The sequence below is a fragment of the Homarus americanus genome, unplaced genomic scaffold, assembly GCF_018991925.1.
Source record: "Homarus americanus isolate GMGI-L3 unplaced genomic scaffold, GMGI_Hamer_2.0 scaffold22250, whole genome shotgun sequence".
NCBI classification, from domain to species: domain Eukaryota; kingdom Metazoa; phylum Arthropoda; class Malacostraca; order Decapoda; family Nephropidae; genus Homarus; species Homarus americanus.
Window position 1 is genome coordinate 8,053,345 of NW_024741189.1, and position 24,907 is coordinate 8,078,251.

General features: G+C 41.7%; 1 protein-coding gene across 2 annotated transcripts in view; it reads left to right on the forward strand.

Annotated features, from left to right (window-relative positions):
• Positions 1-873: 873 nt before the first annotated feature.
• The window catches only part of LOC121875623, a 111,130-nt gene continuing 87,096 nt past the window's right edge, over positions 874-24,907 (forward strand). For both annotated transcript variants that reach the window (XM_042380218.1, XM_042380219.1), the window contains exons 1-2: positions 874-1,454; positions 18,354-19,282. In XM_042380218.1, the coding sequence (XP_042236152.1) occupies positions 18,354-19,282 (929 nt within the window). In that variant the 5' untranslated portion in view covers positions 874-1,454. The remainder of the gene's footprint in view (positions 1,455-18,353; positions 19,283-24,907) is intronic.

A 24,907-nucleotide genomic window follows, 5' to 3' on the forward strand; every position in this document is an offset into this window, starting at 1 on the left:
ATAATTATTTCCAGACCCGGAATAATCAAAGATGCAACTTAAGACACCCCCCCATGCGCTCCTCTCAGTCCCAGACCTCCATAAAATATCGTGGAATGAAGGTGTGGAACAACTTACCTCCACCCATCAGAGCAAAGACTACGCTCCCTTCCTATAAATCATCCCTTAAAAAATATCTATTGTCTAAGTATTAATATTTTTTGTAATACCTACTTTATATTCCTGCGTTTTATCATAAATTGTCATGTAGATAGATAGAAATTACCATTGCAATAAATATATTTGCCAACTTGACATGATACTGACAGCTTTGTCCTCTTGTTCCACCTTAATAAAACCCATGTTGTATTGCTTCCCTCCCTTATCATATTTATGTATATCAACTCCATTGTAAAGTATGTATATACTTATAATATACTGTAAAAAAAAATAATAAAATAAATAAATATCGAAGTGACAACCGTGGTAACATTCTGATATGTTCTTATTACCAACATGCTATGTGTACGATCCCAGATGATACTGAATGTTACATAATACTTCCTTGAGATAAATGTACAGTATATATCAGGTGCCTACAAGAGAGCTCAGGCTCTTAGCGGCTCAGCCATGCTAATAATATTATTTTTTTTCTTCTCTGTATCTATGTTCTTCTGGCTAAATATACTGTTTCAATATCAATATGAGACGGAACAGTAAATATTTTCCACACTTCCCAGAAAGTGTGAGGGGATGTAGGGACCCCTGCTGACGAAGGTGTCGGAAGATTTGTGAAACGTCAGCGATGATACAGCGGATCAGCTGACCCTATTGTGTAATCCTATAGCCCCCAATTCCTGTCCCTGGGCGAGGCAGTCAGTCAGCTGGGCGGGCGACGCACCAACCAGTCACATTGAGGGGCCGTGTGGGGCAACAAGGTGCCGGGGACGCTCTCCTCGCCCTCACCACTCCTCCTGAGAACTCTTGTAACGTTTTCACTTAAGGAGCTGGAACACACGATCACGTTATTACAACAAGATGGGGAAATCAAAGTGAAGTTAGTGTGGTGTACAACTGTTGCTGGTTGAGCCGGTTATCAATTAAGTGGCAAAAAACGTCTTGCTTGTGGCGGCTCAGCCCTCGCGCATATCGTGTCATGCATCAATGTCCTGCGACTCATCTCACCCAACAAAATGTTTCTCCATGTATAGCTACATGTACAAAAAAATTAACTACTTCCTTGTTTAACTGTACATAATCAAGTTTAGCGTACGACAGAAAATACTGAAATAACAAGAAATACAAATTCAGTGTCGTATACAAACACCTTGGGGGGAAGCGTCTTTGCGTCAGCCCAATAGAGTAACGTCAGTCGAGCCCAGATCTGCCTTCTTCAACAGGTTCCTCCACACTCTAGCGGGTCCACCCAATGTTTGGAAGCCTTGTCGTCACTGCCACGGACACCACCAGAACAGGTAAGACGTCCATATGATCTCCTGTGGTAACTGTTTTTGTCTGTTATTTTAGTACCCGTGATACCTGCTGTGTTTGTTATCTCCGGCGGGCCTCTTTGTCCACCTCTGCTGCTACGAAATCTATCATTATAGCAACAAGGTCCAGGGACTCGAATAATTTGTACATATTGAATTTCTTGGACATTATGTTATTGGAATCTTCGTTTGACACCACGTGATCTTGACGTTCTGCCACCAGGCACCAAGCATAACACAACAAGTATCAAGGGATGCAATAAAGATCGTCGAAACTTTGTTTTTTATATAGCATCTACAGTACTCTATCACAAGGAACGCCGAACACGAGACGAAACTGACTCTTCTGCGAAAAAATGCTCAAGAACATACAGTACATGTATCGAGCTGGGGATTTAACCCATAAGTGGGTCGTAAGAGTCCATATGCACAATGGTTTATACCGTGTTGGTGACATCTTGCGGACTGACTCTGGCTGGACTGGACAATAATTAGAATTAATGAGAAAACTCGGTTTAACGCTCACAACAGCGACACTTACAACAAGGTTGACGGAGACTTGGCCACTTATAATAAAAGGAAGAAACATTGTTAGCGAGGTGAGGAAAGAAGGACAGCGGACCAAGGCAGCCAAAGATCGGTGAAACAACATTAATTCTCCGAAGAGAAGAGAACTTAATCCCGCTTCATTAATTAAATTTTAATACGTAGATACTGTAAGTGATCAAGTTTACTTTCCTTCTGCTGAATAATTAATTTATTCTTGTGTAAATCCAGAGAAAACCCTCGCTTATAGGACGTCATGGGGATAAAAAGCCGTTGAAATAATTCATGCTGTCCAAAATATCGTCTTAACATGCAGTGTATTACCTCATGGCCACAACACCACAATATAAATGTCTTTAAATTTCTAAGAAACTGACTCTTTCACTCACCCTCACTCCTCACCTGGCATCGTGCTCTCAACCCTTTTGAACTTTACTTGATAAAATGTAAGCATAAGATATATACCGGGTACTTCAGTAATAAAATATATCTTAATTCTTGATCCGCTCCACTCCATAGCTCATTTATTCTCCAGTTTCCTTCTTCTACTGTTTATTTAATACTTGGTCCATTGCCTAGAAGTGAACATTAGACCTTGACACAACTGCTCGACACGACACACTCACTGTCCGTCATCAATACAGCGTCGTACATTACATGCGTTACACATAAATCTACCCCCTTCCTAGTATCGTTCATCCGCCGCATCTCTCTGTGTGTGTGTGTGTGTCCTCAACAGATCTTTAAATATCATGTATACCGGCACCTCCCAGCTGAGTCAACAGTTACATCTCCTACATTCATCCCGACCACTCATATTCGTGTCTTGGTTGTCATAGTCGTCTCCCTTAAAATCTTCGAAGCAAGAAAAGAGCCAGACAGACAAACAGGCAAAACGAAAAAGCCAGTATAACACACCTCCTAACACGCCATTTTCTCTGGCTTCCTGTGGCAGCAACAAGGCAGCCCATGGAAGTTAGTGCTTCATAATACACCAAATTGAGCCAGAAGGGGGGAGAGTTGGCTCTGGCGGCCGGTTGTCAAGGTTACTCTCTCAGTGACTCACCCTTTCTCTCGTAATTTATGGCACTATCTTGAGTTGGGATCTTTAATACCTCGTAATTTGGACGTTTTTCCCATAATTCTGAATAAGATTAGGCAATAAGTTACAGTACATTTTCGATACGATTTCGATGACAATATAGCGGCCATCTTTGTCTCAGTCGGTTAGTTTGGGTCTAACATTTTGTACTCTGGCAAAGTTTTAACACGCGAACTTTAATGGAACTGAGTCTTAACCACCCATGAGCATTGCGTCTCTTCGTGTACCGAGTTACTTATCTTTTGGGGTTTTCTTCTGTTTTTTGTACTTTAGGAGCGCCCTGGAGGTCACCGAGGAGTTTTGCTCATTTTCTTATTTTCAATTACATTTCTTGTATTCAGAACTCGGCATCGTGGTACAAAATATATAGCTATGCTGTTTACATATATTCGTGTGCATAAAAAGAGTATCTAAACCCTAATAAACCTGTTATCATGAAAGAAAGTTATAGTGACGGGGATGAAACTCCTGTGATAGCAGTCCTAGTAAACGTGGCACCACCTTGCGAGGAATCAAATGCGTCACCTTACAGCATTTTACAACACCTGAGGAAGTCAGCAGAGTGACACCTCGTACCTTCTCACTTAGCCAATAAACGCGTGGTCAAGGGCAAGGAGGATTATAAACCAGGTCACGACAAGTGGTGGACGACTCTAAGGTGCAGCACCCAGCTGTCCTGGGGCGCATCACCACATAAGAAATTCAGCTCTCTACAAATATTGGTAGTCTACCATCAACAACATGCCCGATGACGGTTTCGTGTAAGTTGTCTGCGTTTGTGGGTTCTCATGCGAGTCCACGTGTTAATGTTAATCACGTCGCCGTCCTCCCCAGCTGCACTCAGGAGACCATCCCTAAATTTGACTGTTGGGCTCATTCCCTCCAATGACACTTGTTTGTATCTCCACGCATTCTTATGTTGTTTTTATGTATGTATGTATACAAGTAGGTGTGTTCATGTGGCTACCAAGTGTTGGTCTCGCGAGCACCGGCACTTCGTCGAGTCCGCCGCTGGCACCCTCGGTGTGAACACAACAACTCTGGAAAAATTATAGATTTTCTTGGCGGGTACGTTGGCTCCACTAAATTATACGTATTATTTGTATAATCCAAGTAACACTGGCAGATAGGCGGCCATTTTACGTCCATATACTTCTCAACCAGAATCAGTGTGTTAACTAGTGACGTGGCCTGATCAAATTATATCACCCAGGGACTGAGGAAACTGGGGTAAATATCGCGTGTAAGACATAATATAAAGCCTATACCGGGCGACTATTCTGCTCCATACTTCATACCAAGATAATTAGTGAACAATGAAGAAATAAGACGTCATTAACATTATGAACTGCCGTCTTGACCTCTGGCACAATATCCAATACCAGCATCAGCCTCAACATGCTGGGTGTCAACAATCTCTGTATATAAGTCGTCTTACACAAGTTTACTACTTCACTTACAGGAACATTTGACTCCATTCACGACTGAAAGAGAAGAAATTTACCAGTCATCGCCGCCTACATCATGCCCCTAAATTTTTGACCTACATACAACTGTAAACATAATTTTCATAAATTTACGTATTTTTTCTCTCAACTCAGACTACAGAGATAACATTCTGAAGGTGACTACACATCTTGACACTCATCATCCACCTGGTTAACTAAACATTCAAGGATAACTCATTATTCAGGTGGAAGTACATCTAACATTATCAGATGATGAAACATAATTATCATAAATGTTTCAATATGTACAGTATATATACACCAAAACAAAGCCAAAGTTTTAATTTAACCATTATCTAACATTTAATCATTCAGTAATATATCCCCGACAGTCTTCATTGTGTAGTAAGTTAAACAAAGTACTGAAAAGACGGATAATTCATGAATAATAAAATAATAAAAACAAACAGAATTATTATAACATATTAACATGCCCTAAAACCTTTCTATAGAAGTTTTGTAGACGTACGATGACATTAAAAATTGACGATGAATTTATAACACTGACTTCTCTTGGATCATAATTTTGAATTGGATTTGCAGTCATTGAGGCTAAAAACTCTCAAATGAAAGACATATATGCCCCAGAGGGAGATTTTTTCCCGTATATGCCTCAGCTGGCCGTGCAGGCGTGTCCACCGTCAGCGGGGCCACAGGGGGAGACGCCACAGTGGAGGCTGTTGAGGTCCTCGCCTTGCCATGATTTGCAGTTGTGTTTACAGTTTCCCAAGGGTGCCATCGCTCGCGTTCCTTGGATACTTTATCTGCCCGCTAGCTACTTTCATTTCCCTAGGCTCCACCACCAGGCCCCTGCCACTGTTGTGTTCCCAGGATCCACTACCATCAGACCCCAGACCTTTTTGTTCAGGTTCCACCACTAGAAACCAGCCACTATTGTGTCCTCAGGCTCCACCACCACCAGACCCCAGTCACTTGATTCACCTGAGATGTTCAGTCCTATGTCCCTGTCCATCACCATCTCTTGAAATACAACCCGTTCTCTGGTGAGTCAGCGACATATTCTATGTAGACTACAGACACAAAACCAACATTTATATTAATTAGTTTCCGTATATCTTTTACCAATGAAGTATAAAGGTAAACATTGGCCATAACATTAAGTTGTTGAAAAGAGTACAAGTTATTAAGAGTATGCAATCAATATGTTCAACAACAACTGGAGCAATACAATACTTAGTACAAACTGCAATATATTACATCAACTGAGACACAAAGGTAATTATGGAAGCAAGAAACTTAACAAAGCAAAACAAAGGCCCGAGTTCTCATACCGCACCCTCATAGAATTGCTCTTTATATAATTTACTTCTTCTATTACGAAACTCAGTCATGGTTACACGTGGCATGAAACATTATATTAATAAGACAAACAGGATTATATTTCAGACGTCAAAGGTTATGGTTAAAAATGTGTCGTCATTTTGACTTCAATGATACTAATGTAATCATTAAAAAAATTCTAGTACGGTAAATATTTTTTTTCTGAATATGACTGTAAAGGTTCACTGTAAGATCGTGTTAGGGCGCTGAGACTGGATATGAAGCATTGAAAACATGATAGCCACTTTTAGTAACTGCTGAAGATTAAGGTCTTATGTGAATCTCGATTTAGTATCGTCCATGAACATTATATAATATAATCATCACTAACATTATCATAATAAAGCAGCAACCAACCAAAACAGACACTGGAATGTAAATAACCTTGAGGGGTCAAACATCACACTGAGGTCAAGTGTGAGATGAGTTTCAGAATCTTCAAGGTCAGCTTATTTAAGAAAAGTGACAATATATTAAACAAAACTGTATTTAGGCTGCAGTTAGACATTCCACATACCAAAATTAGGACGCCTCTTCACCGAAATCAAGTTAACAGACAGTGAACATAAATATCGGTGAAACTCGCTCCAAAAGAATTTATATTTCCAGCGAAACTTAACCATATACATTAGGAAACAGAAAGAAGATGTATAAATGGCCCCAATATTTACAAACTATCCCTTACCACTGCACCGTAATGTACTGTACACTCAACATTCATCTGTGACATGTTCAGGCGAGTCATCCCAGAGCAGCACCAACAAGTGACGCTGCTGGATGACGACACTGGCGGGTATTTAACACGGTAGATGAAACTTTACACTTAGTGACTCAAACGAGACTCTCCTTCGCACGTACACATACAAAAAACACTGATCACTGACTATTCTACAGCTAAATTAACTCGATAGTACTAGAACACATGTAAATAAAGTTAAAAAAATCGTGTAGGTCAAGTGAGAAGAAAAACAATATTAGAAAAGAAGAAATATGGGATGTAGGAGTACCTGGAAGAGCTCGACCTTCTGTGGACAGGTGATTCACGTTAAGATGTCAGAGGAAGTGCTGGAATTACACACCCAGGCTTACCACTATAGCCCAGGAGTGCAGGCTTATGTCGTCACTACCCTGTTACGTGTGTGTGTGTGTGTGTGTGTGCGCGTGCGTGCGTGTGTGTGTGTGTGTGTGCGTGCGTGCGCGTGTGCGTGTGTGTGTGCGTGCGTGCGTGCGTGTGCATCGTGTCAATAACGGAGTATTCTAAGTTCGCCTTTGCAAGGACATTCGTGTTTACTCGGCGTTGCATATTTCACTATCAATACATCGACACATGGTGCAGGTCTCACACGTGTGTACTGTACATTCACAAAATTCTTATCGGTAACTCTCTGAGGTGGTCTGTGTCCCGCGTGAGTGGCTAGCCACCCGACTAGGGGGAAGTAACTGGAGCCCAGTGGCGGAGTGACCTTCCTGACCCCGTTCACGTCTCCGATTGGTGGACAGGATCCACGTCTACCCCTCCGATTGGTGGGGTTATCACGCAACAGGTCAGTGACACTCCCTCGCGGTTTTCATTAACGCCATCTATGTTTTGACTATCAAATATTGATGGCAGATCAAGTGCCTTTTGATTTAATCTACACTCTTGAACTTTCAGGAATGAGTAAGTATGGATCACCCAGAGAATTTGATACCCCACTATATTTTACCTGATGATTAAACACCCTTACGCAAACCTGATCTTTTGCCGCAATTTCGCTAAGCAATACAGAATTTATACTACACAATTTTGTCGAAAGCAAGTTCATGAGGACGAATATTACAGAAGAGTGAATCAGAGAACCACATTATCAAAACCATCTCGGCTCCCAAGAGATAGTTCATACTGCTATTGAAAAAATGAACCCAAAGGAGGTGAATCAACCACTTGAACCCGTGTACCAAGTTGGTGCCATCGACTGTATCAGTGAGGCTTTAGAGGGTGATATCAAGTCTGGTGCGTGTCTGTGCGTGGCGACTACCCAACACGTCCATCACACTTGTAGGTGTAAATGATTAAGTTAGGTTATATCGCTTTTGGATGAATTAATATTCCAACTTGAGTTAAATAATCACCCTTTCGTCAGCATAATTACAACAAAATTACCATAACTGTACTGCACAAAGCTGAGCTTACAATCACATCTTGCGATACACTCATTGATTCTGTTGGTGTGTGTGTGTACTCTTGCATTCTTATCTCCAAATAATCTCTCCTTATTCTGTTAACGTCTCTTCTTCTGGCTCTTGCTTCTCTTACCAAACGTAGTGACAAGTGGCCCACAACCCGGCAGTGCGTGGAGACCCGACATGTCCTTGCCGCGTTATGCACAAAATTGGCCCAAATACATAAGTACATTATTACTTACAGTGCCAGGGAGCGCGTGCCTCTGTCCGTGTGGCAAATAAAATTATCTGGGAATATATCCTAATATGTTCCTCAGTGCCCGCAACCCCACGTCATGAAAGGTCTCAGATTTAGCCATAGATGACACCGAGGGCGTAGGGAGGGAAGACAGAAGAAGGGTGACGATAAGGGAGGGAGGGGAGGGCCAACTGTTGAGAGAGAAGTGGAAGGATAGGGCCGATATCGAGGAAGGGGGAAGGAGGGCTGATATTGAGGGAAGGAGAGGAGTGGGAGGAGTGTGTTAAGTGGGAACGCGGGGTGTGGTGAGGGTGAGGGACGAGCGTTTAAAGGTCCGAACATACCCGTGTGTGTGTGTGTGTGTGTGTGTGTGCGTGTGCGTGTGTGTGTGTGCGTGTGTGTGTGTGTGTGCGTGCACGTGTGCGTGAGAGAGAGAGAGAATACAAGTCCACTGGTCCAACAGACATATAATATAAGGGACACGCTACACGAAGCAGTACACGTGAAGGGTTATAAGCAGCGATAGTCAACGCTTCCTTGTGTCAGTCCTCGTCTAGGAAGAGGAGAGAGTAACACACGATGGAATATAAAATTATAAGCCTGATATAATTCTCATATAGTCTTACCAACTAAATATCAACATTGATTACAATGTATTTTAACGCAGACACAAATTCTATGTCACGGATACACGACATTATGTAACCAACTCGGCGTGATCTGAGATGGTATTATTTTTATTAAGAAACTCTTGTAAAAATATGACGAACAACTCGTGGGTGTGTATCTTTATAGTACATCATCATAGTTGAATGTTTAGAGAAATTACACAACGTTACCTGAGGAGTTAACATAAGAACATAAGAATGGAGGAAACTGCAGCAGGCCTATTGGCCCATACTGGGCAGTCCCGTTTACACCCAACCCCTATTGCTCATATGAGCATCTAACCTATGTTTGAAGCAATTCAGCGTATTCGAGTTAATGATGATATTTGGTAACTTGTTCCATTCATCCACTACTCTGTTTCCAAACCAGTGTTTACCTATTTCACGCCTAAATCTAAATTTGTCCAATTTAAAACCATTGTTACGAGTTCGCTCCTGGTTGGATAATTTGAGTACCTTTGTAATGTCCCCTTTGTTTAGCCCTGCCTTCCACTTATACACCTCTATCAGGTCGCCCCTCGCTCTACGTCTCTCAAGGGAGTGCAGATTAAGATGCTTTAACCTGTCTCTATACTCAAGGTTCCTAATGCCCGGGATTAGTCTTGTCATTCTCCTCTGAATTCTTTCCAAGGATTCTATATCCATTCTGTAATACGGTGACCAGAACTGAACTGCATAATCCAGGTGTGGTCTCACAAGAGCAAGATACAGTTTTAGGATGACCTCGCTAGTCTTGTAACTAACACTCCTTTGTATGAACCCAAGTACTTTATTAGCCTTGTTACGAGCAAAAACACATTGTTTACTTGGCTTAAGGTTCCTACTTATCATTACTCCTAAATCTCTCTCGCAGTCGGATTTCTCTATGGCATCGTTGTTCATCTGGTATCTGGTTTCCCTGTTTACATTTCCTATACTGAGTACTTTACATTTGTCGATGTTGAATTTCATCTGCCATTTTTCAGACCATTCGAAAAATTTGTTTAGATCCTCCTGTAGTTTTGCCGAGTCCTCGTCAGATTTGATAACACGTCCTATTTTAGTATCATCAGCAAATTTACTTATGTTGCTGTCTATGCCGATATCTATGTCGTTTATGTATATAATAAACAATAATGGTCCAAGTACTGAGCCTTGGGGAACTCCACTTGTGACGTTGCTCCAATGGGACTTAGTGCCGTTAATGCTCACTCGCTGGTGTGTCTAATCTTCAAGTCATCCCTATAACATGCAAGGATCAGCTGGTACAAATAATATCATTGTATACATTTCATTAAGTCAACCCTGTGAGCACAATAACAACCCCTTGAAGACAATAAGTTAACCTACTCACTGAGATGCATCTTAACCTCTGAAGTATGATGACTTTAACACCCCGAGACTTAAGTACAAAGGCAATTCCTTGACTACAATATCTCAACCATTTGAATACGATGACCAATCCTTTAAGAGTGACAAGTCATTGTACTCGAGAGGGTCAAGTCATCGCTCTCAAGAGGTTAACTAGTTATACTTTTCATAATCCATCACTGGGAAATTTTCTTGGTTATGGAAGGAAAAAAATAATCTGAACACCGTATGACACAGCAAGTCAGGTAGATTGCTTCTGAAAAGGTACATGTTTATACGTAATGTGAAAAGTAAACGGACTCGGACAACGCGCGCGCACACGCACACGCACACACACACACACACACACACACACACACACACACACACACACACACACACACACGTGCAAGCCCCAGCAGTCATAGTGGGTGCCCATCCTCTCCAGCTGGTGCAGTCTGCCAAACTCCTGGGTGTAACTATAGACAAAAAACTTGACTGTAAGGCCCATGTAAATCACACAGTCAAAGCAGCCTCGTACCGTCTCTACATGCTACGACGACTTACAGTAGGTCACTTGGGACACCCACGCCAAAGCTGAGGACCATCTACAACGCCTTTATTCTCCCCAAACTAACGTATGCATCACCAGCCTGGTCGTCTTCTCTCAACTCCACCCAACAACGTCAGCTAGAGAAGGTACAGAAAAGGGCATGCAGAATCATGCTCGGGGCAGAATACTCCGGCTACACCAACGCTCTCTCCACCCTGGAAATGCCATCCTTCAGTGACCTCCACCACCAAGCACTGGAAAGGTTTGGCAGCCAAATAATGCACCACCCTCGTCATCGTCACCTCCTGCCATCGGCAGCCCCCCACCCACCTCGCGCAGTCCGCTTCTACAACAAAATTCAGCCCATAAGAGCCCGCACCGATAGATATAAGAATAGCACCATCCCATCTATTGTTAAAATAATAAACAACTCCTTGATTTATGTACTGTACAGCCCTGTAAATGTATCCAATGCATATTATATCATTATGTCTAAATCAAATGTAAGTCTGTATATTTTCAGCCACTGGCTGCAACTCTATAAATAAACCGTTTATTATTATTATTATTATTATTATTATTATTATTATTATTATTATTATTATTACACACACACACACACACACACTACTACTACTACTTTGCTATCACTCGGAATCGAATATGAAGATCATCCAGCTATGATACAATGATATTTATTATTAGGGATGTCACCTAGGTTGGCGAGTTTTGAGGTTACTAAAGAGGCGGATACGGGACCCGCAGGGTCGTCCATATACTTTGCACAGGTGGAGGGCTGCATAGAGTGCGGGAGGGGAGGTGGCAGCGTCTTTTCGACGTTGGCACTTGTCTGCCTCGGTTTGCAGTCGGGCTAACTCGAAAGTATTGACACCTCGTATGGTGCTCCTCCAAGCGTTACGATGTGGAGTAAGCGACTCCCAGGTGTGGGAGTCGATTTGGCACTTTTTCAAGTTTGTCTTAAGACTATCCTTATACCTTTTCAATTGCCCGCCAGCGTTACGTTTACTATTAATTAGGTGGTTGTAAAGTAGATGCTTCGGCAGTCTACTGTCGTCCATGCATAGTTGTTCATGGATAATAGTATCCTCGATGCTCCTACAGTTGGTGTGGGTAAGAATACTGGCATTTGTTCTCTCGTCTTCCCAGCAAATTCGGATAATGGAAAGTAGACTCCGTTGGTGAAAGTTTTCAAGTGCCTTGAGGTACCTCCTGTATGTGACCCATGTCTCACTGCCATGGAGCAGGGTGGGGAGGACCACTGCTCAATATACATACAGCTTTGTAGATAATTTCAGCGCCCTACAGCTGAAGACACGGTTTCGGAGTCCTCCAAAGGCTTGAGATGCACATCTGATGCGATGTTGAATCTCTTCATCGATGTCTGCGGTGGTGGACAGGTGGGAGCCGAGATACCGAAAGTGTGGTACATTAGAGAGGGTAGTACCGTTAAGCTGGATGGATGGTGGAGGTGTGTCTGAACCAGGGGCTGGCTGAAAGAGAATTTGAGTCTTACGTACATTCACCTCAAGGCCAAAGTGTGCATACGCATCTGCATAGGTGTTTAGGATCTCCTGTAGGTCGTGTTCAGTGTGAGCAACAAGGGTGAGGTCGTCTGCATACTGAAGTTCAGCAATGGAATCTGTCGACACCTTTGTTCTTACCTGGAGTCGTCTTATGTTGAAAAGACCCTTCACCCGGTACTCGATGTCCACCCCGCCGGCTGAATTGGCACTGGCATGAGTAAGGAAGGTATCCACGAAAATGGAAGAGAGAGTAAGTGCCAGTACACACCCTTGTTTAACCCTGTTTGGATGGGGAAGAACTCTAACTGGGTGCCGTTGTGAAGGACACTGCCGTTCATGCCATCGTGGAATTGCCTTACAATGGCGATGAATTTTGGTGGGCAGCCAAAACGGCTGAGGGTCCACCAGAGGGCTTCCCTGTTGACCGAGTCGAAGGCTTTGGTTAGGTCGATGAAAGCCATGTACAAATCACGACGCTGGTCTGTGCACTTTTCCTGTATCTGGCGAGCAGCAAAGATCATGTCAGTGGTGCCACATGATGGTCTAAAACCACAATGAGTTCCTGGGAGGAAGTTTTCCGCCTCAGGAAGGAGGACTCGGGCGATAATCTTGCCTGCTACGGAGAGCAGCGAGATCCCACGGTAGTTGCCACAGTCTGACCGGTCTCCCTTGTTCTTATAAATATTGACAATAGAAGCGTCTTTAAAAGCTTGGAGGGATTTCCTCTTTTTCCCATTTATTCTCCAGGAGAGAGTGGAGACGGCTGGTAAGCAGATGTCCTCCTGCTTTATACAACTCGGTTGGGATTCCATCAGGCCCTGAGGCTTTGTTATTTTTCATCTATTTGATGGCAGTAACTACCTCATCCAGGGATGGAGGATAGCTGAGGTGGGTCAGCTCTGGATGCTGAGGGACCTCCTGGGTATTCAGGACATCTACATCGGTGTTTTGGTTGAGCAATGAATGGTAGTGCTCTTTCCAGCGCTGAAGGAGGCCTTCGTCGTCTTTAATTATGAAATTACCGTCAGATGAGCGGAGGGGGGCAGCACCACGAGTGGTTAGCCCATAAAATGTTTTGAAGGAATTGAAAAATTCGCGCATCTTTTGCTGATCTGCAAGTTTTTTTGTATTTCGTATGCTTTAATTTTAAGCCAGTCATTCTTTAGAATACGAAGTTCCCGCTGGGCCGCCGCTTTCTTCGTGCGGAAGGTATCAGCTTTGGTCCGAGACTGAGGTTTGTTTTGCCAGTCAGTAAAGCACACACAGACACACACACACACAAGGGATGGAGACATGAAGGCATTGGAAGACTGACTAACAAACATACGGACGAGTTAAGATATTAAAGCTAGACCCACACAGACAGAGGTTCGTATAGCGAATACAGTATTACATCTAATTAAAAACGTATGAATGCATCTACCCGGCTCACTTAAGTTGTAACCCACACCAAAATTCAAATATGGCATCGTAATGACACTGACTCTACCTTATCTCGGTGAAAAATAAGGTACAGAATGGTGTGGATATGATATAGTACTGTAACTTAAATTTCCACCCTTTAATACTATAATTATAAGTATTTTCCCTAAATGCATTATCTCTCAATCACGTCTATTACTTAAATTTTGTCTGTCTGTGATGTGAAACAATAATCTTACAATCAAATTTCGTCCTTAAGAAAACCCATCATGCATACAGAACTATTAACAACCCTTTATTAATTCATTCACGTCATAAATAAACACTATTTTGTAATTTATTATCCCATCATTTAGATCCACACAAATATCCAATATAAAAATTTAACGCCTATAAATTCCGTCTTGCAGATCTTTCGTGGAAATAATATCCTCCAAATAATGTTTTTGAATATTTACACTTAATCATCACTATGTCAATCCCGACATTCATTTACTTAAATTCCGTAGTTAAGACTGTTCCTGGTGATGGGTTTTCATTATATAGTTCTTTATTTCACTTCGCTAATTCAAAGTTTCATTAAGTTTCACAAATAAAACTATACCATTTAATTTCGTTCTCTGGCAGATCGACCTCTTAACTTTTAATGGATCACATTTCAGCTATTTATTCGTAAATTAACCTTCTATTTTCAACTTCTTCATATAAAACATAGTTCTGTGTTTTCCATCAATCAAACTTTGTCACTTATGTTCCTATTTCTACAGTCCTTTGTATAATCGTAAATATTATTATCCGTTAAAAAAGGTGCCTTAATTTCAATGCGGACTTTAAATTCTCATTCATTGTTTTTTAAATACGAACTTTAAATTACGTTCACTCACAAGCGTTGTCTAGCCTTCCGGAAAGTTACGCTTCTTTATTATTTATATATGTAGAAATTTTTGCTGCTTATATGAGGTAAATAATCGAGTTTTAGGCTTATTTATACAATATTTAGAATATTCGATAGAGCTCAAAATTATTAAATAAGTTTGTCCTTCTCCATTCTCTTAAAATAAATTATAGAAAATGAAAACGTACATAAGACAAACAAATTTATTCTCATTATAAACCCTACAATTATCTTCCGGGGTTTCCTCACGCTATATTTTAGACAATTTTGGGATGAAATTCTATCAAATATGGTTAAATATACCTTAAGGACATATATAGATAACCGAAAGCCTAAATATTTTCACTTTTTAGTCAATGTCACACACGTAGATATACAGTATTTACAATATTCAACCATTATCTGTTAAATATTAAGAAAGCCTATTAAAAGAAAAAGAAGTTACGTCACTCGTGTAAACTGAAGAAAAAAATCCTAAGGGCGAGTTTGGGAAGAATTCAGTAATCCTTTTGAAATTCAGGAAACATAGTAAATAAAAGTGATAGAAGAGTGATGGAAAAGTCTTGGTGCCATAAGTCATGGTGTCACAGGCTTTAATGTCATAAGCTCGAGTGTCATAAGTCTTGGTGCCATAGGCCTTAATGCCGTAATCTTAGTGTCACAGGTCATAGTGTCATAAATCTTAGTGTCACAGGTCATAGTGTCATAAATCTTAGTGTCACAGGTCATAGAATCATAGACCATAAGGTATTATCGGCCTTATTAAGTTAATGGCTCACAGTAACACAAAAGCGCATAGGAGTACTGTACTAAAACTCAGGAGTGTACATATGTTTGTGTCTGTCACACCGTGTGAATAATATACTAAACCAGGTGTAATAATAATAATAATAATAATAATTAACGGTTTATTGAAAGGGCTTGGCAGCCAGAAGGCTGAAAATATACAGTTACATATTTGGGGAATGGGTTACGAATTACAAATAATATACAAGTAACATAAGTGACACAAATAAGACATATAATAACTAGATGTGGAAAAGCTCAAACTACAGTTCATTTCAACATAGTGACAGTGTAAGGAGCAGTGTTTACTGGGAGTGAATACACTGATTTATTACAAGTTATTGATAATTTTTACAATGGTTGGGACTGGGCTGTTCTTATAGCGATCAGTTCGTGCACGTATGGGCTGGATGCGGTTGTGGTGTCGAACAGCAATTCTCGGACAAGGGATCTCAGGTGGTAGTAGGAGCCGGTGTCGGGGATGGTGTAGAAGCTTCTTACCAAATTTGCAGATGAGGTCGTGGTGATGGTCAGTGAGAGTCGAAAGGGTCAGTGTGTTGAGCGCTTCTTGATATGTGGAGTAGGAAGGGGAGAGAATAATCTTGCATGCCCTCTTTTGCACTTTTTCTAGGTGTTTACGTTGTGTGGCATTTAGGGAGGAAGACCAGGTGGGGGAGGCATAGGTGAGCTTGGGAAGTATGAATGTTGTGTAAACACTGAGGAGCTCGTGTGCAGGAACTCCGAGGGACTTGAGTCGGCGGAGGAGGTGGAGACGGAAACTGGAGGATTTGACAACTTCACTGACGTGTGGTTTCCAATTTAGTTTGTTGTCTATGGTGACGCCGAGGAGCTTCGTGGAATCTACAACCTGGAGTGTGTTCGGACCTAAAGTAATGGAAGGAGGTGGGACAATGTCGGAGGAGAGGTTGATGTGCATAACCATGTGTGTGTGTGTGTGTGTGTGTGTGTGTGTGTGTGTGTGTGTGTGTGTGTGTCGTTTTTATGCGAGTACTATGCTAAACAGGGAGTGTACTTTTTGTGTGTGTGTGTGTGTGTGTGTGTCGCTTTATGTGAGTATTGTACTACACAGGGGGTGTACATGTGCGTGTCGCTACGTTGAGAATAATGGACACAAAAGGTGGAACTTGGATAACATTCTCCACGCCCAACCCTGCTTCCTGCCTCTGTCTGGGAACCTCTGTGTAAGAACTTCTGGTTGGAGACTTCTGTCTAGTCTAGGAGTGTCTATGATACTAGAGTCTTATATTTAAGGTCGATCTAAAGTCGACAAATGCTCCCGTACCCCGAGTCGGTAATGTACCCCGGGTGGGGCGCTCAACCGCCTACAGTACATGGTTCACCGTGAAACACCGGAAGCACTAGTGCCCTGCTCACCCGGGTTACATTACCAACCCAGGGTACGGGCACATCATATTTAAACACGTTATAAGTGGTAATTGGCTCACATAACTCAGTGATATACTATAAACATGCACCGTAACATTATCGTAATCAAATCTCATTAACAACTACAGTTAACGTTGGTGATGCTGGTGTTTGACGTCACTATGTCTCATCCTTGGCGTCACCACTAGGATCCCCCCGCCCAATAACGGAAGCTAACTGGTGGGAGTTTTAAATCACTTCCCCTCTTCTGTTCTTCCGGTTTCCTCGCTCTGTATACATGTGGCCCACTTCTACGGTTTAAATACCATAATATTACATCAACTTATTCACCTCCATCAAGGTTATTACTTATCAGAAACATAACCAAAAGGTCTATTAATGGTAATATAACGTCATAAAATACATACTACGTAATTAACAATCTGGCCACGCCCACCAGCTGAGGCAGCACCTGACTCCCTCAACCACGGGACAATAATTTGATTTAGTTGTCTATTTCCATTTTTAAGTTATTATATTTTGCAATGAAGGTAACAGCTTAAGACACGTGAAGCAGGAGTGGGTAGGTATGGGGACATGCAAATCAATAATTAAAGAAATAGTGAAGTAATTAAGCATTTGTTTACAACGCCTTGCATTAATCTGTTGACTAAAAATATCCTGAATGTTTAAAAAATAAACAGAACAATATGTTTATACGTTATTTATTTTTAGTACTAGAATTAATAAGAAAAAGAAGTAAGTGGAATTCGAAAAAAAAATTACGAGAGGTTTACATATTCTACAAGAATCAAACTAACTGTACAGTATATCAGACTCGACCTCTATTGTGTTATCTGTAATATAACAAATTTCTCGAAATAATGATCTTGCAAAATTGTTATTAATGTGTTATTAATTATTTCTTCACTGTTGCTATGTAGTTATGTTCTATGTGTAGATTTATATTAATTCTGTGAGGAGTTTTACTTCACTGGAGCGTCTTAAATATTACTATTATGGTGAGGTATCCCATGTACCACCAGCCGTCGACCTTCTTTAAACAAAAACAATTATGTTTCTATTTTCAACTTATTAGTTTCATTGCATTTACCTGGGGGTTGAGTAATAGTGATAAACAGAGATTTATGTCGCAATATGAACCACTGAGTAAGGCTATGTTAGGAGCGGAGTGTCCTCACAAGAAATAATAAAGTATTTGTCTGCGTCCATCTGTTAGAGTCTATTTGTGGATTTTAATGAATATCTTAGTACGAGTGCCATGGTCAGCTGCCACTGTCATAGATCTTCAGCATTACTCATTATGACGCCTTTGATTCTTTAGCGTGCTGTTATCACCTTGTCATTATTATTCTTGTTACTGATGTGTCCTTTTCTTGCAGATGGCGGGCAAGCCAGACGCTGTTCCGACTATCATCCTGCCCCGATCCGACCTGACCCTGCACCGCGCCCCACCCTCACCGCTGCGCTGCACTCCGCCCACAAGACCCGCCCGTACAAACGCACGTTCATCTCTCAAGTCTGTACCTGAGGGGTGGACGGGTAGTCTTCCCCACTCAAGTGTGTCCTGCGAAACATCCTTTACCCAAGTTGACTACAACGTGTCAGAGCCGAGTGAACACACCATGCCCACTAAACACTACAGTTCTACCCGTTCCAGGGTCTCCTCCATCCGTTCCAGAACGTCCTCCGTCCGTTCCAAAGTTTCCTCCTTCAGTTCCAAAGTTTCCTCCTTCCGTTCCAATGCCTCCACCCGGTCCAGGTCCTCCCCAAGGCGTTCCAGGACCTCCTCCATTCGTTCCAGGGGAACTTCGACCCTGAGGAGGTCAATCCACAGGAATGGACCTCTATACCGGATTGCCAGGACCCAGGTGGGTTCTGTGAGGCGGTGGGCGGCCGTCGTGAGGAGGCGGATGATGGGAGCGGGCGGTGTGCCACTACTGACACCTGCCCGCTCCCGCCGCCGACCTGAGGTAGAGAGAGCAGCAGAGAGCCCGCCCCTCAGGCCTGCCAGGAATAGCCCCCGGGTACAGGCGACCCGCAGGGCGGCGTTTGCGGCCCGCTCGGTACGGTGGGAGACCGCCAGTGGGCTAGAGGCCTTGTTAGAGTGCGGAGGGTCCGCGGGTAGTGCAGCGGTTACGGGCGTAGGTAGGGTGTGCGCGGCAGTGGTGGCCATGGCGGACGCCAGGCTCCAGCAGCTGCGCCGCTCCATTAGTTCCTGGAGCCTCTCTACCGTAAAGAAGCCCAAGATCACCATCCCCAAGTTCAAGAAGCCCAAACTCAAAGTCTTCGGTGGCAGCAAGAAAAACAGGTGAGTTACCTGGCTGGGCGAATGCCAGTGGTCAACCGGGACACAGGCGCTCACACCTCCTACCGCTAGTCCCTTAGGATGCTTCTTGATTACATACTCAACTACTGACCCTCTCACCCCCCCCCCCTTTAAGCAGTTCGACAAAGGGGAAAGGGAGGGAGCGAGGTCACAGGTAGCACCATAAACAAAGTCACCACCTACACGGCCGTCACCATCCATTATCCCAAACACGTTGAAGACTGTTAAGGATGGTGCAGCCTTACTCTGATGTGTCAGTGCTACTCTTGACTATAGGACCTGAATATGTGTGCTATCAGTTATGCATTCACGTAAGGATACTGCCACAATACGTAGGAAAACACACACACACACACACACACACACACACAACTATCTTATAATAAAATATAAGTACAGAATTTCAGCTAATTCGAGAAAAAAATCTAGTATATAGTAAAATTTCTCATGTTGGAGAGACATATATTTGGCAACAATGTTATGACGGCAGATTCACACCCAAAATAAAAACACTCGCTAATTTTCACTGCTTGAGGTCCTACTTCGTGGTTCCTTTTATGTTGAAGGACCTCGAGTGTAGGCAGTTGGATTAAAGATAACTGGTGGACGTATTTATTACGGAGCGTAAGATCTGTTCTTTTTAACATCTCTTGCAAACATTTATAAGAGCACCACCTCATCACAACTCGCATTAACTGACGGGATATTGAGTGAAGGTCCGTTTTAATAATCTAATTCATGTAATGTAAATTCGGTGGAGAAAGAACCGCATCTGAATTGTATAATTAAAAAACGAACACCCATAAAAACTGCCATAAAACAGGTGAGTAATTTTAAGGCGTTGGCTCCCGTCCTTTACACCTTTCCCGAATTAAATTAGTCCAACACTGTCCTCTTGTTTTTGACGACATGAAATGATACGAACAACAGACAACAAACTGTCCCTCAAGCACACGAGCATGAAACATTATCCAAGAAATGAGGAAACAGTAAACATGAAATAATTAACAAACACAAGACAAACAACAGTAGACAATAGTAAACAGACAACAGTATACAAACAAAAATATACTACACATATAACAGTAGACATAAAGGAGTATAAATATTGTCTACTAAAGAAAGAAGTTGTGTATCATCACGAATTTTACTTACATATGCACGCTGCTCCTCCCACACGCTTCATCTGGGAAAAAAATAATTCAGTTGTAAAAATGATTCTTCAAAATACCATTGCATTTTATCCCCCCCCCCTCCCCACACACACCCCACTGTTTGTTGTTGGACAGCAGTGTAAGCTCTCTCTCTCTCTCTCTCTCTCTCTCTCTCTCTCTCTCTCTCTCTCTCCTTCCTGGTCCATCAGCTGTCCAATCAGACGACTGTCTGTCTCTTCTATCCTGATACTAATCTGACCTTTTAGTCTCGATCAAGTGTCATCGCTCTAATCAGCATCGATATCTAGGTCGTGGGGATTAAATTTATCGATACACATTTACTTGGTATTGTTTAAGTCTACTCCTGAAGTTCTAATGTGTGTGTGTGTGTGTGTGTGTGTGTGTGTGTGTGTGTGTGTGTGTTCGACTGACCTCGTTAAGTCCCCCGGTATATGCCTTGTCACTATGGTGGAATACTGTGCATAAGTTCTATACATCCTCAGTTAACTTTGTTTTTCCGTGGACCTAATGATTTATGTTAACTGCTCAATGAAATATTTTTCCTACTCATCGAGTGACGCTTCAGGTAAGTGTGGTTACAGCCAGAGCTGACGTCAGCAAGTGTCGCATTATTCTTCTAAAAGAATTTTTTTTTTTTACGAATTTCAATCCAAAACTTATTCATCAGTTTCTAAAAAAGAAAATAAATTTAGTTCAGTTTGGTATTTTTGTCCGCCATTTACATTCACACATAAGATTTAAAAGTTACATAAATATAATCGTTTGCAAAACTGAGTAAAAGCCATGAATGATTATACTGTACTTATACTTAACGAAGATGATTACACACACACACACACACACACACACACACACACACACAATAATACCTTAGGTGACGGTGGCAATATAAGAGGTGTGTGTGTGTGTGTGTGTGTGTGTTCCCAAAACATACATCTTAACAAGATTTTTATCCTATATAAACTCATGACACAGACACTCGTATCAGGGAGACACATGGGCAGTTGTATACAGTCTTCTATAACACAGGCTGCACTTGTCTCGTTATCGTGGAGGGTGACAGGATTTGGGTAGTAATTCGCCAAAGGAGAAATTATTGTTCGATATTGAGTAAGACAACTGCAGCCCCAACCCGCTTCAGTGACAGCTGTGTTGATGATGGAAGTTCTGGATAAAATTAATATTTGTTAATATTTCTAGTCAAAGTTATATGACACACATAAATCTGATTTATATACATCATATCTACATATAACCTTAATATATTACTAAATTAGATAAAAGAGTATTGTGCTGTAAGAACGCGCTAGATACATTATTTGTATTGTGACGTGAAGCCTAAAATGACGTGTTCATACTTGATAGACAATGTCCGAGAAGAAGTTTAAAATTTCTGTGATTTGGAAAATAAAGAGAAGTTAAATACGATCAGGAGGTAAAAACAATAACACTTGATATGGTCACTGTCCATATGCTTGTAAAAGAAATAAATGATACTCTCTAGTTATGGGTCAACTGTAATTTCTAGAATATGTTGCATGTTCTTGAATATTTTATGATTCTAAACTCGATACATTTCAATTTCTAAAAAAAAAAATAATTCACTTTAAATATTTGCAAAAGGTTTCAAAAGATAATACAGTAATGTAATGCGTGTTGGGGATGGTGTAATCTTCCCATTACCCCTTCCCCATTTCTCCCTCCCTTCCTCCCTCCCTCCCTTCTTCCCTCCCTCCCTTCTTCCCTTCTTCCTTCCTTCCTTCCCTCCTCCTCCTTCCCTTCCTCCTCCTCCCTTCTTCCCTTCCTCCCTCCTCCTTCTTCCCTTCCTTCTTCCTTCCCTCCTCCTCCTTCTTCCTTCCTCCTTCTTTCTTCTCCATCCCTTCCATCCTCCTCTTCCATCCTCCCTTCCATCCTCCTCCTCACCCTCTCTTCCCTCCCTATGTCCCTGCCTCCTCTCACCCATATCTCTCCCTCTCTAGTAAATCCGTCCCTACTCCTTCCTGTCACCTGAGGCATTTGATACTGAGCATCTCCCGCCATCACACTACTTTCTATTTTCGTTTGTATATCTACTTCAGCCCCCCCACACACCTCGCCTTACCTGCATACTCTACATCCCAGGTAATATTTTTGGTCTCTGTCGCGTTATATTTTCGTCACCCGTCACATACACCTGTTTCCATCCTTGGCGTGTTTACCTAAATCAGCTGTCTAATCGTGGCAACATCATGATACACACAAACACACACACTTGTTCCTTCATATTCACCTGGTCAGCTGTTCAAGATCATCATCATTATCCATTCACACCTGTCCCTGTGGTTACCTGGTCAACTGCTCAAGGTCACCGCCATACGTTTATATACCCAATTGTCAGAGGTATACACTTACTTGGTCACACAGTCCAAGGTGGTCATCACTCACACACACACACACACACACACACACACACACACACACACACACACACACACACACACACACACTTGTATTTACCTGGCCTACTATTGAAGGAGGCTGCACATAACCCGGTATCTGAAAGTTTACAAGCTCAAGGCGTCTATAAGCATCAAATTGTAGTCATCACATCGACAGCCCAGCAGGAGTGATCGTGTTTAACTAGCGTTGAAAACTATCATAAAAAAGACAAATTGGTGTTATAGAAAGAGATTATGGAATATTTTAGCCCTAATTTATAAGTTTCCAAGAAATTATTTCCCAATTTATGGTCTAAAATATGCTTATAACATCTTGCTTAACTTTAAACTTCAAAGAGTTTCAACCAAAATCAATCATCTGTATGTCCACAGATTGTCAATATAAATATAATCAAGAAGTTTGAAAGTAATAGTTCCAAACATCAAAAGAATGAAACTGATAAAACAAAAATATTGAAAAAATAGAGCACACATGAGCGACAGATCAACATGATTGGTGAACACTTGTCAGGTCCACATACAAACAAACAAACAAACAACTACTCTCTTCACTGTTTAGCCTTGAGGTCTTCTTGGGCTTCTGCCTCTCAATGTACTCACCTCCTCGGAGTATTTTTGGCCCTGAGCTTGGACGAGTGTTTCCTGTTCGTCATACTGCTCTCAGAGGGCATTACCTAAGTGTTCTTGTACTCACCCATGATTAATCTAGCTCTCCAGGTGACGCCTTCTGGCTTCTGAACCATCATTCATTATTAAACCACTAATAATGTAACTGTTTCATTGTCAACTGAATTTGCATTATATCTTTATTCTGGTTTTCGGATGTGGATTCTAAACGTAACTTCAGAAATAATCAAGCAGAAATTATAATGAAATACCTCTGAAATAATACAACTTATTTGAAAGTCATTTGTTTGTGCCAGGATCGCATGAGCTATGTATACTTTTGTTTTCCTGCGGCACATGTATTAACCTGTTGGTGTGTGGTTTTCTTTCCGAGGTTTAAAGTTGTTACGTCACATGGAGTAACCCATAGTGTTGATAATAACCAGGCATTAATCTTCACCATCACGTCACCCACGAAACATAACACTTGACACTCAATTTACACTAGGAATTATTGCCGTCGTCACTCTTGAGTCATTCGTTGGAATAATTTTTTGCACGCATACACATCCTACTAATCTTTGGCCAGAATGCTGAGATTGTTTAGCCTGGACTCCCGAAAAATAATCACAGCATTTAATTATTATGAATTTATCCATTATTAATTCTAGTAGCTTCAACGCCAACACTTAAACCTAAGATATCTGAGAAAAGCTTCGATATCAACAAAAACTATGCAGAAATATCCTAGGTCAGAATATTTCTCCGCCATTCGACATCGTGTTAGAACTCTCTCCACCAAGTCATCGAGACGGAATGAGCTTAACTGTGATACAAAGTTACAGAGATCCTGATAGCTCAGTGTAAACCTACTTTGAGGAAGGAAGACGATCAGTTCACTACTATTTGGGATGATCAGAGGACACCAACGCAAAAACACGACATGCTAACCCTGTGACCCACTGGCACACTCACCTGCTCAGGCAAAAACAAAAACGTATTTGTCCCTTAGTCGAGGCGTAAAGTAGAACTCTTAACATCACGAACAACAAAAACATAAGTCTCGTAATATCACAAAATATAATGTTTAAGGGGATAACAAAGTGAAGGACAGTCAGGCAAAAATAAAGCTTCTAATAGGGTGTAAACTTCAAAGTAGTTTTTATATGGTTTGGGCAAGAAATGCTGGACCCAAATTGATTGGTTTTAACCGCTGTAGAAGACGAGGATCTCTGGTCGATATATCCACGAGTGGGAGGGAGGAAAGAGGCCAGAGGTGGAGGCAGGTTGAGGGACAGATAAACATGTACAAGTGTGCTGGATGAGTAATGTCTGATCCAGTGTATATTTTTAGAGGACTATCGATCTTCTGCTTAGTTTTGATTTCG